The sequence below is a fragment of the Arachis hypogaea genome, chromosome 19 (genome assembly GCF_003086295.3).
Source record: "Arachis hypogaea cultivar Tifrunner chromosome 19, arahy.Tifrunner.gnm2.J5K5, whole genome shotgun sequence".
NCBI classification, from domain to species: Eukaryota; Viridiplantae; Streptophyta; class Magnoliopsida; order Fabales; family Fabaceae; genus Arachis; species Arachis hypogaea.
The window spans coordinates 22832295-22847663 of record NC_092054.1 but is presented as its reverse complement, the minus strand read 5'-3'; the positions used below and the strand labels follow the sequence as shown (position 1 = coordinate 22847663).

The window sequence follows — 15369 nt, the reverse complement described above, 5'->3', positions numbered from 1 at the left end:
AAATATGACAAAAATATCCAACCATAAATATATATTTTCAAAAAATGTCTTAGAAATTGAATTTTGATGTAACTTTTTTAAACATAATTATAAAAATGAAATATTATTATCTTTAAAATTTAGTAATTTTTCGTTAAATATATATTTTTTGTAATTTTTTTGTTAACAACTAATAATATTTTTAAAAAATAAAAAATATATACTTAGCAAAAAAATCAAATTTTAAGAATAATAATATTCTAATTTTTTAATTATGTTTGCAAAATATTATATCAAAATTTAATTTTTAAAATATTTTTTAAAAATACATATTTACAGTTAGATATTTTTGTCGTATTTTTATATTATTTAAAGATGTTTTTATTGATAGTAAAATACGAATATTTTTTTATTGACATTTGAATATTTCAGAAATATTTTTGGTAGTTAACCTTTATGTTTTTGTGTTTCACGATTTCTTTTTCCTTCCAGAACCTACTAGTATATTCCAGAGAGAATGCCACCGCACACAGGGAAAACGTGAGAAAGGAAAAGAACGAGGATTTAGAAATTTAATAGAGCAAGGTAAAGGCAACGATGAAATTGTAATAGAAATTCAACTCATGGAAAATACTTCAATAAGAGCTAAGCTTATTCTATTTTTTAGTTATATTATGCCATGCGTTACTTATATATTTTATAAAGCAATCAGTATTTATATATTTCGATACTATTCTAAATAGATATCTTTAAAAATACTTGTCATTAGATTTGTAAATTTATTTTTATTATATAAGTACACAAAAATACTCTGCTCATTTTTTAAGTTTGAATCTAAGATTTTTGTGTTATAATATAAAATTATTATTTTTACTAATTTTATATTTAATATTATTATACATATTTAATAGAGTAAAGTATTAAATTAGTCTTTTAAATTTAAACATAATTTTATTATGATCCTTAAGATTTAAAATATTCTATTTGAATAAAAAATATTTTATACAGTTTTAATGTGGTCCTGTATTGAAGTCAAAGTTAAATAATTAACGACATATATGACAGTAGTACAAAAACAAAGTCGATAATCTGGAGAATAAGTATAAATTTCAGAAACACAAAATCAACCCTGAATGTATCAATACATTTATTTATTATTTTTTTTACAATTTAAATGAAATATTTTCTATAAAACTAAAAAAATGATAAATAAATATATTGATGCATTCACAGTTAATTTTGTTCCTTTGGAACTTATATTTATTCTCTAGATTATTGACCTTGTTATTGTATTGTTGTCATGTAGGACATTCCGTTAATTATTTAACTTTGACTTCACGGTGTGACTACATTGAAGCTAAATGAATTTTTTTTTTTGATTTAAATAGGACACTTTAAACCTTATGGATCAAAATAGGATTACGTCCAAATATAAAAGACTAATTTAATACTTTACACTATTTAATAAATAAAATAGTGAATTAGTTTGTATAATTCAATTTAACTCTTTTTTTTTTCTAAAATTAGGAGTGAAATTCGAACTTGAGACCTCTAAATAAAAATAATTTATGTATATTTATAGTTATGTATATTTATATATTTATATAAATTTACATATTATTTGACCTATCTTAATATATATTTATAATATATATTCTATACAAATGAAAATATTTGATATTTTATAAAGAATAAAAGCTTAAAATCTATACTTTTAAAATTGACAGTGAAAAGAAAATATCATTAATAGAGATTTTTGCTTTTTAAACAAAAATTGTGATTACAATGAATTATTAGAAAAAAGGAAAAGAAAAAACTCAGGAGAATGCACTAGTTAGCAATATGTGTACATACTCCTGTTTTGGCTTACACCAGTGAAAAGCTCTTTCACATGAGAACTGCGACCCTTAGAATTTAAAAATATCCAATTAGGGTTTAAATCACGAGCCTTTGTATCCCAATTAGGGGTCCTTTGATCTAACAAATTTCACTTTCGTTCCAAATTCTCATACGCATAACACCACGAATCCACGCTAATTCCCAATTCGTCATTCGCGCTTCGGTTCTTCATCAGAGCCATGGCGGTGGAGAACCCACAAGATTCGTTGAAGAAGCTCGAGTACTTGTCTCTTGTTTCGAAGGTTTGCACCGAAATGGAGTCTCACACCGGAAACGGTGACAATGTACTCGCCGAGTTCATCACCGAGTTGGGTCGATCTTCCGAGAACGTCGAAGAATTCGACGCAAAATTGAAGGAGAACGGTGCCGAATTGCCGGACTATTTTGTCCGTACACTTCTCACGATAATCCACGCTATTCTCCCTCCGAAGAAGGGTTCTGGGAACAGCGACGTCAAGGGTTCGAAGCAGGACGGTGGTGGTTCGAAGGGGAAGTTCAAGGCACTGGCTATTGCAGATGATAGGGATAGGGTTAAGGAGCTGCAGAAGGAGATTGAAGCTGAAGCCAAAGAGAAACATGGTGGTGATAGAGACAGAGAAATACACGGTGAAGATGGGCACAGAGGAAGAGACAGAGATAGAAGGGATAGAAGAGATAGAAGGGACAGGTATGATAAATATGATAGAGATGAAAGGCCTAGAGATAGGAATAGAGATAGAGATAGAGATTATGATGATTATGATGATGAAAAAGGGGATTCTAGGAGAAGGGGAAGGGATAGAGAGAACGATAGGGGTAGGGGTAGGGATAAGGATAAGGATAGATATGAGAGGAGGAGGAGAGATGGGTGTGAAGAAGAAAATGGTGGTTATGGTGAAGAAGATGGTGGTGGTGACAGGAAAGGTAGGAGGGATCTGAGGCATAGTGGAGGGGGTGAAGTTGAATTGTACAAGGTTTATAAAGGGAGGGTTTCAAGGGTGATGGATACAGGGTGCTTTGTTCAGTTGGATGATATTAGAGGGAAGGAAGGATTGGTGCATGTGTCACAGATTGCAACTAGGAGGATTAGTAATGCAAAGGATGTGGTGAAGCGGGATCAGGAGGTTTATGTGAAGGTTATATCTGTTTCTGGTCAGAAGTTGAGTCTTTCGATGAGGGATGTTGATCAGCATACCGGAAAAGATCTTCTTCCGTTGAAGAAAAGCGATGAGGACACATTTCGGATGAATCCACAGGATTCGAAGGATGGGCCAGTTGCGAGGACGGGTCTATCGGGTATCAGAATTGTGGAGGAGGATGATATGGGGAAATCGCGGAGGCCTCTGAAGAGGATGAGCTCTCCTGAGAGGTGGGAGGCAAAACAGTTGATTGCTTCAGGTGTTTTGAGTGTTTCAGAGTACCCAACTTATGATGAGGAGGGAGATGGGTTGATGTACCAGGAGGAAGGTGCTGAAGAAGAGCTTGAGATTGAGTTGAATGAGGATGAACCTGCATTTTTGCAAGGGCAGAGCAGGTATTCAATGGATATGTCTCCTGTCAAGATTTTCAAAAATCCAGAAGGTTCTCTTGGTCGTGCTGCCGCACTGCAGTCTGCACTTATAAAGGAGCGTAGAGAAGTACGAGAACAGCAGCAACGCACCATGCTTGATTCTATTCCAAAGGATCTCAATCGTCCTTGGGAAGACCCTATGCCTGAATCTGGTGAAAGACATCTTGCCCAGGAGCTTAGAGGAGTTGGTTTGTCAGCCTATGATATGCCAGAATGGAAGAAGGATGCCTATGGAAAGACCATTACTTTTGGGCAAAGGTCCAAGCTTTCTATTCAAGAACAGAGGCAGAGTCTCCCTATTTACAAGTTGAAAAAAGAATTGATTCAGGCTGTCCATGATAATCAGGTGTTGGTGGTAATTGGTGAAACGGGTTCAGGTAAAACTACTCAGGTAACACAGTATCTTGCTGAAGCAGGTTACACGACAAGAGGTAAAATTGGATGCACTCAACCTCGTAGGGTGGCTGCAATGTCAGTTGCAAAGAGAGTTGCAGAAGAGTTTGGATGTCGATTGGGAGAGGAAGTTGGTTATGCCATTCGGTTTGAAGATTGTACGGGACCAGATACTGTAATCAAGTACATGACCGACGGTATGCTTCTTAGGGAAATACTGGTTGATGAGAACCTGTCACAGTATTCTGTCATAATGCTTGATGAGGCTCACGAAAGGACCATTCATACTGATGTTCTTTTTGGACTGCTTAAGAAGCTAGTGCAGCGTAGGCCTGAGTTGCGATTGATTGTCACGTCTGCCACTCTGGATGCAGAGAAGTTCTCAGGATATTTCTTTAATTGTAACATCTTTACAATACCTGGGAGAACGTTTCCTGTGGAGATTCTTTATACTAAGCAGCCAGAAAGTGATTATTTGGATGCAGCTTTGATCACTGTCCTACAGATCCACCTGACAGAACCTGAAGGAGACATTCTTCTCTTCTTGACTGGTCAAGAGGAGATTGATTTTGCTTGTCAATCTCTCTATGAAAGAATGAAGGGTTTAGGTAAGAATGTTCCAGAACTGATAATATTACCTGTTTATAGTGCCCTTCCTAGTGAAATGCAGTCTAGGATATTCGACCCTGCTCCTCCTGGTAAAAGGAAAGTGGTTGTGGCAACTAACATTGCTGAGGCTTCTTTGACTATTGATGGGATATTTTATGTTATTGATCCTGGGTTTGCAAAGCAAAATGTTTATAACCCAAAGCAAGGACTTGATTCGTTGGTGATAACTCCAATTTCACAAGCTTCGGCCAAACAAAGAGCTGGACGTGCAGGGCGTACTGGACCTGGAAAGTGCTATCGCCTATATACCGAGAGCGCATATAGGAACGAGATGTCTCCTACTACGATTCCTGAGATTCAAAGGATAAATCTTGGGATGACTACTCTCAACATGAAAGCTATGGGAATAAATGATCTTCTGTCCTTTGATTTTATGGATCCACCATCACCCCAAGCTCTTATTTCAGCCATGGAACAGCTTTACAGTCTTGGAGCATTGGATGAAGAGGGCCTTTTAACCAAACTGGGGAGGAAAATGGCAGAATTTCCCTTGGATCCGCCATTGTCCAAGATGTTACTTGCCAGTGTGGACCTTGGATGCAGTGATGAGATTTTGACGATAATTGCCATGATTCAGACTGGCAATATTTTTTACAGGCCTAGGGAAAAGCAAGCCCAAGCAGATCAGAAGAGGGCAAAGTTTTTCCAGCCTGAAGGTGACCATCTCACACTGCTTGCTGTTTATGAGGCTTGGAAAGCCAAGAATTTTTCAGGACCATGGTGTTTTGAGAACTTTGTTCAATCTCGATCATTGAGGAGAGCACAGGATGTCAGGAAACAGCTTCTTACCATCATGGATAAGTAAGATATCAGTACTTCTAAATATTTTATTTACTTTGTTTAATTGTTTGTTTCTTTTTCTTTTTTCTTCTTTTTACTTGTAACTTTGTACAGAGTCCAATGTTTCCGCAGATATACTGTTTTGTAATATATTGAAATTTTTAGACACACTAAATGTTTCAGTATTGGGTTGCTTGTTGCCATTATGGTGTTGTAACATACATTTTGGTGTGGTTTGTATTTTGTAGCTATATCTTGTCATTGGTTCTCTGCATTATAATTTTGCTGGCCAGATTGAATTGTATTCTGAAATCATCATCTCTGATATGCAGGTATAAATTGGATGTTGTAAGTGCTGGAAAAAATTTTACCAAGATCAGAAAGGCAATCACCGCAGGATTCTTTTTCCATGCAGCAAGGAAGGATCCCCAGGAAGGCTACAGAACCCTAGTTGAGAACCAGCCTGTATATATCCATCCAAGTTCAGCTTTGTTCCAGAGACAACCTGACTGGGTCATCTACCATGAACTTGTTATGACAACCAAGGAATATATGCGTGAGGTCACAGTGATAGATCCTAAATGGCTTGTTGAATTGGCACCAAGATTCTTCAAAGTATCAGATCCTACAAAGATGAGCAAGCGAAAGCGTCAAGAGCGTATTGAACCGCTCTATGACAGATACCATGAGCCAAATTCATGGCGTTTGAGTAAACGCCGTGCTTGATATGTAATTCATCTTCTTCTTCTTCTTGTTCCTCTTAATTCAATGGATTGCTCAGTTTTTTTGTAGCATTAAAAAGATGTAAACTTCCCCCTTAGTCCTTATATGATAATGCAGGTGGAAATTTTGACCCTTAGTTTGTATTAACCAAAAATGATGATAGAGGCATATTTACTAAATCTAGTGTTATTATATTTCTTTTGGCTGATTATTTGGTTCTTTATTGTTGCTGAATTCTGAATATTTGGTTTTTCCTGGACGTTCTGATATGTGTAAAATCTGTTACTAATGTTCCAATGTTCTGGAATTTTGGTCAAGCAAGGAGTTACTGAGTTAATATCGTATTGGAGTTGTGTTATGTGCCAGTTATATTGCTTAATTGCTTTATGCTGTTTATAACAGTTCAGGAACATAGTGCAGTGCCACAGGCTCCCTCTGGTGAAAGATTCAAGATCTGGGATCAATGTGATGGTGTAATCTATATTCCTGTGAGATATCTTCTGAGTTTGTATTCTCAGTAGACGATCTACAAGGTTTCCGGACCCTGCCTGGTTGATCACATGAGCTGATCTCAGAAGTCAGAAGGATGTGAGCCTTGACCAAGGAGAGGTGCTTTTGCCAACACAGTTTTTTAAGGTAGATTTTCAACCTTCTGTCTCTTCTCTCTGGAAAATTAATGGAGTGGCCTTGGTTGCAATAGTTGAGCTTTGAATGGCAAGAATTTGAAGAGAATGTATTTGTTGCTTTGATTTGATTAATAGCAACGATCGTCAGATGATTAGAAAAGGTCAAGAGAGAACGATTCGGCTGTGTTTGCTGGTGGAATTTGAACTTGGCTAGATAGACATTGAAGTGGAGGTTAGTCTGGACCCTTTGCACCTAATGGCTGATAGGAATGTCACTCACAGTGATCAGTAGCACACTAGATGATTTTCTTTCCTGGTGTTAGTCATATTCATGATGAAGCATTGAGCATTGGCTGAGTAGGGGCAGTGAATCTTCATTTTGGTCATATTACTAGGCTTGCAATAGGAATAATTATTCTGATGCGTGATGCATTTTTTCCTTGGTATTTGAATAAGTTGCTCCTCTCATGGTTGAGCAACAAAAAAAAATGGCATTACACTGACGTGTGAACTATGTTAGGTTAGAAAATTTTTGTAAAATGGCAATGCTTTGTGAATTATTTATCTTTTAGAAGAGAGAGAAAGAGAAGAAAGAGAGAGGAGGGGGGGGGGGGGATAGATATGTGCTTACGTGAAAAATAGATTTCATGATTAATTTTTTTTATGGGAATATTCACTGCAGGATATGCTTGAAATTCACAACTAAATACTGCTGGAGATGAACACAAACAAGGTGTAAAAATTTAGTAGCTAGTGCTCTTCATACCAAACTATTTACAATAATTTTGTACTTATATCTATCTGAAAGTGGTTCTGCTGTTTTACAGAGCTGTGCAATTTTAGGGGTGCCTAAATTAAATTCTGAAGTTACAGCTTGTTGAAGGATCTCAATTGAACAATGTCAAAACTCTGGTGGTTTGGTTCTGAGTAATAGGCTAATAGCACTGGAAGAGTGATCTGGATTTATGCAGTTTTGTGGTGTTTCTCTTTAGAGCATGATGAGAGCAGAGTAAGACTTGATAAGGTTTCTGTGTCTCATTTTGGTGATACTGTTCCTAACTTTGGCAAAGGTTGAGACCTTGTTTATGCTTAGGTTTGGTGGGAGTTTGAGCTTAAAGTGGTGTTTTGTTGCCATTCTGTTTGATTTTTTTTTTTTCTTTTTAATTCTTCTTCTGGCCTGGTTTTGTATTTGCTCTACTTTGTAAATGAGATTAGGAGAGTTTTAAGGTTTTCAAAACAATTTATAGATTAATTTGTATGTACTGTTAATGTATAAACGATTTTCATTTCCAATTGTGCACGGTCATATTTAAAAGGGTTTTTTTTTACATAATGCATTACTAATAAGGGCTAATTACTTCAAAATTGTATTGGTATTGGTAACTATGGCAATTAATAAGGCTAACTTCAAACCAATATCGTATTGCTAAGCAACTTGTATTCATTATCAAACCAATGCAAGTTGCAATACACAGTGACATGGTTGAAACACTCAACTATAATAATAGGGAGTAATAATAAATGAAGGAAATACTAAATCGAAAAAAAAAAATTCCTTTTTACGAGATATTATGGAGTCAACGTTTAAATTCGATTTAGTGCTCTAATATTGCATCAATCAGCAACTGTATTCATGATGAAAACCTATGCAAATTGCAATGTCTAAACATGGTTGAAACTTGAAACACAAACAAAATAATAATGAGAGTGATGCTTTTTATGTATAAGTTTTTTGCCAATTAAGTTCAACTAAGTTGGTCCAACTACAATAAAAATTACTCTCAAAATGAATCGCGTGACACGCACTTCAGTATTCTACTAGCACACAATTCAAAGAGCTTGTACTATATTGTACAAGCTTTTCTACACTTTTTGTAGCACATACATTTTTGAAATATAACACACAAAAATTGACATGTAACACAAACTTATTAATATAGTACACAAATTTTTAAAGCACAACACAAATTTTTGCTATACCAAAATTTGTGTATATTCTTTTATCGAATTCTGTTACACATTTATTTTTTTCATGGTATGTAAACTAATCACCATTCATTGCAAACCAATGTTACACTACAGGTTCCATTTTCCAAAAAAACAAAATACACACACACAAAGGTGTTGTTGATATTCTTTTTAAGTATGTCATCATAACTCATGGCTATTAACTCTGATGTGCAGTTCAACATTTTTTGGCGGTTAGGATCCACAGAGAGTGCGACACGACAATCTCTAAGTACACCCAACACATCTCCTTTGTTCATGGAATGCTGCCCTTAGATGCAAGAGGTGCAATTGTGCAAATCACCTTTGGATGTAATGGCTCTTGAAAAGTTCAGCCATGGAGGCTTGTCTTTCTTGTAGTTGTCCATCAACACTACAAACAATATACCGCATCACATGTGTAAATCAAATAAAGTGAAACCACACACATTCCTTCATTTTCACAGCACACAAATAATCGAAGCTAATAGCTTAGTAGCTCATGCTAATTTGACAGATATCATTAAACAAATTCTGGTTTATCATAGCACATAAATATTTAAGTGTAGCACACATTTTTGTTCAGCATAGCACACAAATTCACATATATAGCACAAAAACCATAATCATAGAATAACACTAATTTTTCAAACAACTCAATTAAAGAAAAATAAGATAATCATAAATAACTATAATCAAGAAAAAAAAAACAAAAATGTATACAATAGCACACAAATATCGAGTATAAAAAAACCAACACAAGTAATCGAAACTAATAACCTGATAACTCACACTAATTTGACAGAAATCATCAAACAAATTTTGATTTATTACCGCACACAAATATTTAAGCATAGCACACATTTTTGTTCAACATAACACAAATTTACACATATGGTACACAAATATTGAGTATATAGAAAAACAATATAAAAGATATTCGTATCTTTTCAATTTCACTCGATAAAAAAGAGAAGGCAGCGACGACGACGGTGGTGGCGGCGATAGCAACGATGACGATGTTAAAAGAGGAGGAGGAACATGATTGAAGTTTAAATTTTAATAACTTTGGTTAATAAAACACTTGGACACCTAGTATTTTTGTAATAATAAGTGAAGGCATTACAAGTATAAAATAGGAATGAAACATGATTTTCATAAAAAGCTTTACGGAGTTGGAATTATTTTTAAGCTAATATTTGGAAGAAAAAACTACAGTACTTTCATCAATAAATTCAATTGGACTGTACTAATGCTAATGCTACCTTGAATTCCAAGCATGTCTGAGTGTTCGATGTGAATAGATCTATGCTATTCCCAAGGAATTGAAGTTATTCTTGAGGTCGAACAAGACTCGTTGATATGTGTTACTCTTTCGACTTTGGTTGTCTTCAAAGTTTCCAAGTGACTCCAAGTTGAGTCGAGTACGGTTGGGGACCTAAGAGAGTAAGAGGGATGTGAGAACTTAGCCTTGATTGGGTTTGACAGTTGGGTCTAAAATGAGTATGCTTGTTAGGAGCTATATTGTGCTAATGATTTTATAGGTCGCTATTGTAATAGAAAACAATAAATAAAGGTTGCTACTAAAAGTCTAAAATAGAAAAATCTAAATCCTAAACTCTAAACCTGTTAGCGTGGAGGGAGCAATAAAGTGGATTCTATAGGTGGTTATTGAGGAAAATCTAAATTTAGGGTCAACTAATATATGTCCCTACAAATTAATTTCGGTTGATTGAGTGGTTAATGAACTTATTTATTTAAGCAAGTGTCAATAGTTTGAATTTCGCTTTACACATGCAATAACTCAATGACTAACAATAAACTATTAAATAGAGTTTAAATTCACGATAGATTAATTCTTTACTTGTCAAATTCGAGATACTGCAACAAAAAAAGTCCTTGCAATAAAATAAAATCGTAAAATTTTGATTTTGTGCTTTTCCACCAGGGGTTCTAATTTTCTCCTCCTTTCACTCTTAAGCTCCCAAACAAGGAGATGACTAACAAACTAGTCTTTTCGCATCAGACTTTTTTATTTCTAATCCTATCTATTACTGTTACTTGATAAAATTTGTGTCGAGATTGACAAAGAAAATTCAATTGGAGTTAGTTGACGTGTCAACGTATTGAGGTGTCGAGTTGACAAAGGAAATTTAGATATGTTTTGACGAATAGAAAAGTTGAATATTCTATGGCGAGAATAATTATTGGCAAAGTAACTATACGTAGTAACATGTCAATATGAGATTGGTCAAATTTGTTTATAAATAGAAATGCAAACAAAGAGCAAAGGATTAAAATTTTTTACGCGAAACATACTTCACATACTCACATCCCAGTAAATTTATGAATCTTATCCAAGCTAAATTTTCAAGTAGGATTTTTTCTATCATTTCTTTTATTATTTTTTACAAATTTTCACCTTTCATTTCTCCAAAGTTGTTTCATTTATTTTACTTTGCCAGATTTAGTTCTAGCTCTTATAGATCATTTGAAATATGTTAAGGTTTTATGTATGTTCAAACACTTTGAAATTCAGTAAAATGTAGTTGCTTCATGTTTAATAATCTCAAAAGTTATAATGAAATACATTTTTAGAATAGATACTCGTTTGTGATATCATTGCATGCATGTTTATGATTCTACAAACTTCTAGTTTACTTTCATCTTTTTTTTTTTCATTGCCAAAAAGAGATTTTGATGTACTTTAAAATTAGTGCCTATGAAAAGGAGTTTAGTTTTGCTCCTAAAATCTAGATCTTGAACCAATTTTTATATTTTAATTATATTTTGTTCTTTGATTTTGAAGTATAAAATACAACATAAAAATTACTAACCACTTCTTGTCACTTCATTTGAAATTTCCAACTATAAGTACATGTCACATTGTCTTCTACTTTACTACTAGGGTAAAAGTCAATATTAATGCCTATAAAGTATGAATATGGACACATATATGAAATATGAAATATGTGAATATACAAATTTTAATTTCTTGTAAGATACAAAAATACAATATATATATATATATATATAAAATATTTTTAGATTAATTATAATAATTTTTTAATATTTTATTAATGTTAAAATATAAATTAAGATTTTTAATTATTTTAATATCTTTTTCAATATATAAAGTATTTAAAATAATTTTTTTGTGTAAATAAATAATAATATATATCATTTGTAAACTCATTTAAAAAATATAGATTAAGAATAAAGTTAGACACAACTTACATATAATTATATTTAGATGTGTGCAACTATAGTTTCAAATCAATAATGGATTCTCCATCAAAGTTTAATTTGGTTGTCACAAGTTCAACCCAATAAAAATAACAGAAAGTATTATTCTCGAGTCGTTCTCCCTAGGAATTGCAATCGAATGTTCAATTATTGGTTATGAAATCAAAGGGGTTGATAATGAAGAAGTAAGAAATTAAATGACAAGAAAGTAAAGCAAACAACTAAAGATAACAAATACTAAAGAGGTATTCATGGTAAGAATTGAGAATCAAGATTTTTTATCCTAGTCACTAATTATAAAGCAACAATTACCAAGAGCCAAGCCTATTACGTTATCCCCATATTGAGAGAAAGTTAAATAGGCCTAGCTAATCCCAATCCATAAGTAGCATCAATGGAAACAAGATTAACTAACAACTCTAGATCACCAACATAAGTTGGTATTAATGACTCAAGATTACCAAGCTTCTCTTTCTAAACCAAGAATGCTCAAAATCTACTCTAAAACTAAGGCAAGCATTTTATCAAACACTTGATGTGCATAAAAAGAAAAGCATATTAAATTGTAAGAATAACAAAATCTAAAGCTACCAAATGCAAGAAAATAGTAACAATAACTCAAACAAACATGAAAGAAACATAAAACATCGAATTGCATTAAAAAGGAATCAAAATTAGCAAGAGTGTGTCATAAACTAAAAATGACAAAAATAAGAAACTAACAAGAGAAACTAAGAAAATTAAGACAATAGAGCATAAAAATATAAATGAAACTACGCTAAAACAAGAATTAAAGAGAGAAATTAAAGAAAAATTGGACTAAGAATCCTAAATTCTAGAGAGAGAGGGAGCTTCTCTCTCTAAAAATCTACCCTAAGATATGTTTTTAACCTACCTTAATTGCTCCCCCTTTGTTCCTTCTTGAATTTGGCCTCAAATACTGCAGAAATGGGTTGGATTTGGGCTTGAATGAGTCCAGAAATCGCCAGCCACGTTTTCTTTAAGTGAGTCACGTGCTGAATGTCACGCGTACGCGTCGCTTGACGATACTCTCACTCATGCGTACGCGTGGACCATGAATTCCATCAAATTCCCATTTCTTCATGAATTCTCCACTTTGCACACTTTTTTTCTTCATTTCTTCAATCCAATCTTTGTCTTCTAAACTTGAAATCACTTAACAAACACATCAAAGCATCGACTGGAATTAAAAGAAATTAAATTTAGCAAATTAAGAGTCTAAAAAGAATGTTTTCAATCTTAAGTGCAATTTAGGAAAAATTTACAAAATCATGCTATTTCATTGAATAAATGTGGATAAGTTGATAAAATTTACCGCATTCAACACAAGATAAACCCTAAAATTAGGGTTTATCAATGTGTCTAAGTCGATTAGGTGTATTTGAAAAAATATTATTTATTTTTTTATTAAGATTCAGAAAAAATACTAATATTGGACGAGTAACGTATCCAAAATGTATTCAAAGACAATGCAACTCAACAAAGTATCCACACTTCTTATTCTATTTAGTGATCCTTGGAGCTAACAAGGAGCGCATTCCAATTCTGGAGCGTCTCACTGGGCTCCCAAATACCGAAATTTTGTACTTATACTTTATATGAATAATTTTGTTCTAGAAACTATTCACTTCTATACTTTTCTGTATTTAAATCTTATAAAAATGATACCTTATACTTTTTAGGATAAATTATATTTTGGAAAAAGAACAAATAAGTTCTTGAACTATTAATTCGTGGACAAATTTGTCCCTCAGAATTAAAAAATACAAAATCATCCCTCACCATTCAAAACGCATGACAGATGGGTGCTTTTGTGCAAAGTGCTCCCTTAAACATAACGGAGACAGCTTATGTGGCGTGTTATATGCCTCTGTGTCGCTACGGTGTTGTTGACGAGGCTTAGGCAGTCCGTTATGAAAAGGTCTAGGACAAATAGATCCCTATTGCCCAAAACACCACCGTTTTAAAAGCATTGAGTGTAGTCTCTGAGTTTAATTATAATACCGAATAAGCAATGTGAATCCCACACAATTACAGAAATTCCTAGCACACATATCTGTGACCTATTCCCTCCAAAAATACAACGCTTGATCTTCTTCGTGTTGTCGTTGTAGTGTGAAGTAGCACAAATGAATCTTTGTTGGTGTAGTTGCAACTGTCGTGTAGACTGGTAAGTATATTTAGTTCGAAAAACTTATTGTATTTGTGCTTTCGAAACTTATTTGTTATGCATATCGTGGGTTGGGGTTTCTAGGTACTGTAGTAAGTGAGGGACATGAAAAACAGGTTATGTAGGGTAAGTGTTGGGATAAGTGCTGATTTAATAATGTTTAGGGCTAACCTTGGTATATAAATTTGGATTAGTGTTAACTATTTGTGCTTTTTGTGTTGGAAAATATTGCAGATGGATGATGTATTTATTGTTCCTGTTTTTCATCATGGGACTATATTTCAAGGGCACCTACTGGTGTGAGTTAGTTTATCTCTATGGTAAAGTTGAGAGGCTCCAACCATGGACTTGGATTCTATCAATTTCGTCAATTTGATAATGTTGTTCAAATGATTGGGATATCAAGCATACAAGGAGGTTTGCTGGTATGATCCAAAGAGTAAGGATATAAAGTTAAGGCTACATGTACTGAGGGGAGATGCAGGCATCAATCAAAGCGACAAGCTAAGATGAAAAACAAAGACACTGATGAGTTTTATATTTTTTTCGATCATCCTATTGATGATCCTGAGCTTGCAAAGGGTGCTGATAAGGAAAATGTTTAGGTAGAGAAAGATGTCATTGGAATTGAAGTGGAGGATTTGGATGACTCATCATTTGATCGTGATAGTTATAAAAGTGCGGAGGATGAGCTGTATGCACCTCCACCTCCCGGTTATGAAAGTAACAGTGAGAGTGGAGAGTGGTGAAGATGGTGTCAGTAGTATTAATGCTTCCAAATGGAAGAGAAAATAAGTACCTGATTCCTCTAAGAGAATGACTCAATCCAAAAAAAAAAAAAAACAAACAACTCGTGTGTCTTAGAGGATAAAGTCTAATGCAAGAAAAATGGGGTGTAGTGGAGAAAGATCCTCAAGAATGTTCGGGCCTGCTAATCAGCCCGACACATGTGGGCTTGCAAGACAGGCCAATACAGCTAGACCTACAAGGGAGTCTAATAAACCTAGGATTGCAAGACCATCTGTTTTAGACTATGTCAATGCTATAGACACTGATGATGATAACATTGTGTGGGAATATGAATCTGAGGACCTGTATACACCTATTTCATCTGATGATAAAGAAAACAAACATCCTTGGCCTAAGTTTAATCACCAATATAGTTTCAGAGAAGGAATATTTGAGCTTGGGACAAGATTTGCTACAATTGAGAGGTTCAAAGAGGTTGTAAAGGACACATTTATTGCTAAAGGCAGGAAGTTGGCTTGGATCAAGAATGACAGAGAAAAGGGTTAGGGTTGGGTGCAAGGATAAATATTGTTCTTAGA

General features: G+C 34.0%; 1 protein-coding gene and 1 long non-coding RNA gene across 9 annotated transcripts; one reads left to right on the top strand and one right to left on the bottom strand.

Moving 5' to 3' along the window:
• Positions 1-1761: 1761 nt before the first annotated feature.
• Positions 1762-7911, top strand: LOC112775983 (probable pre-mRNA-splicing factor ATP-dependent RNA helicase DEAH5). 8 transcript variants are annotated; one of them, XR_011878126.1, is made up of 6 exons: positions 1762-5290; positions 5602-5998; positions 6413-6628; positions 6754-6850; positions 7301-7351; positions 7446-7911. XR_011878126.1 is itself a non-coding variant. In XM_025819927.3 (2 exons), the coding sequence occupies exons 1-2, from the start codon at positions 2058-2060 to the stop codon at positions 5993-5995; spliced, it is 3627 nt and encodes a 1208-aa protein (XP_025675712.1). In that variant the 5' UTR covers positions 1762-2057; the 3' UTR covers positions 5996-6203. The 8 variants fall into 8 exon arrangements, 1 of the variants encoding a protein (XP_025675712.1); XR_003189751.3 differs by having other exon boundaries at positions 6395-6628; XR_011878127.1 differs by lacking the exon at positions 6754-6850.
• A 618-nt stretch (positions 7912-8529) lies between these two features.
• On the bottom strand, positions 8530-10148 carry LOC140182479 (uncharacterized). The gene is made up of 2 exons (XR_011878129.1): positions 9870-10148; positions 8530-8998 (listed from the first exon to the last, which is right to left on the bottom strand). It is a non-coding gene; the product is annotated as an uncharacterized lncRNA (long non-coding RNA).
• Between the last annotated feature and the right edge of the window lie 5221 nt (positions 10149-15369).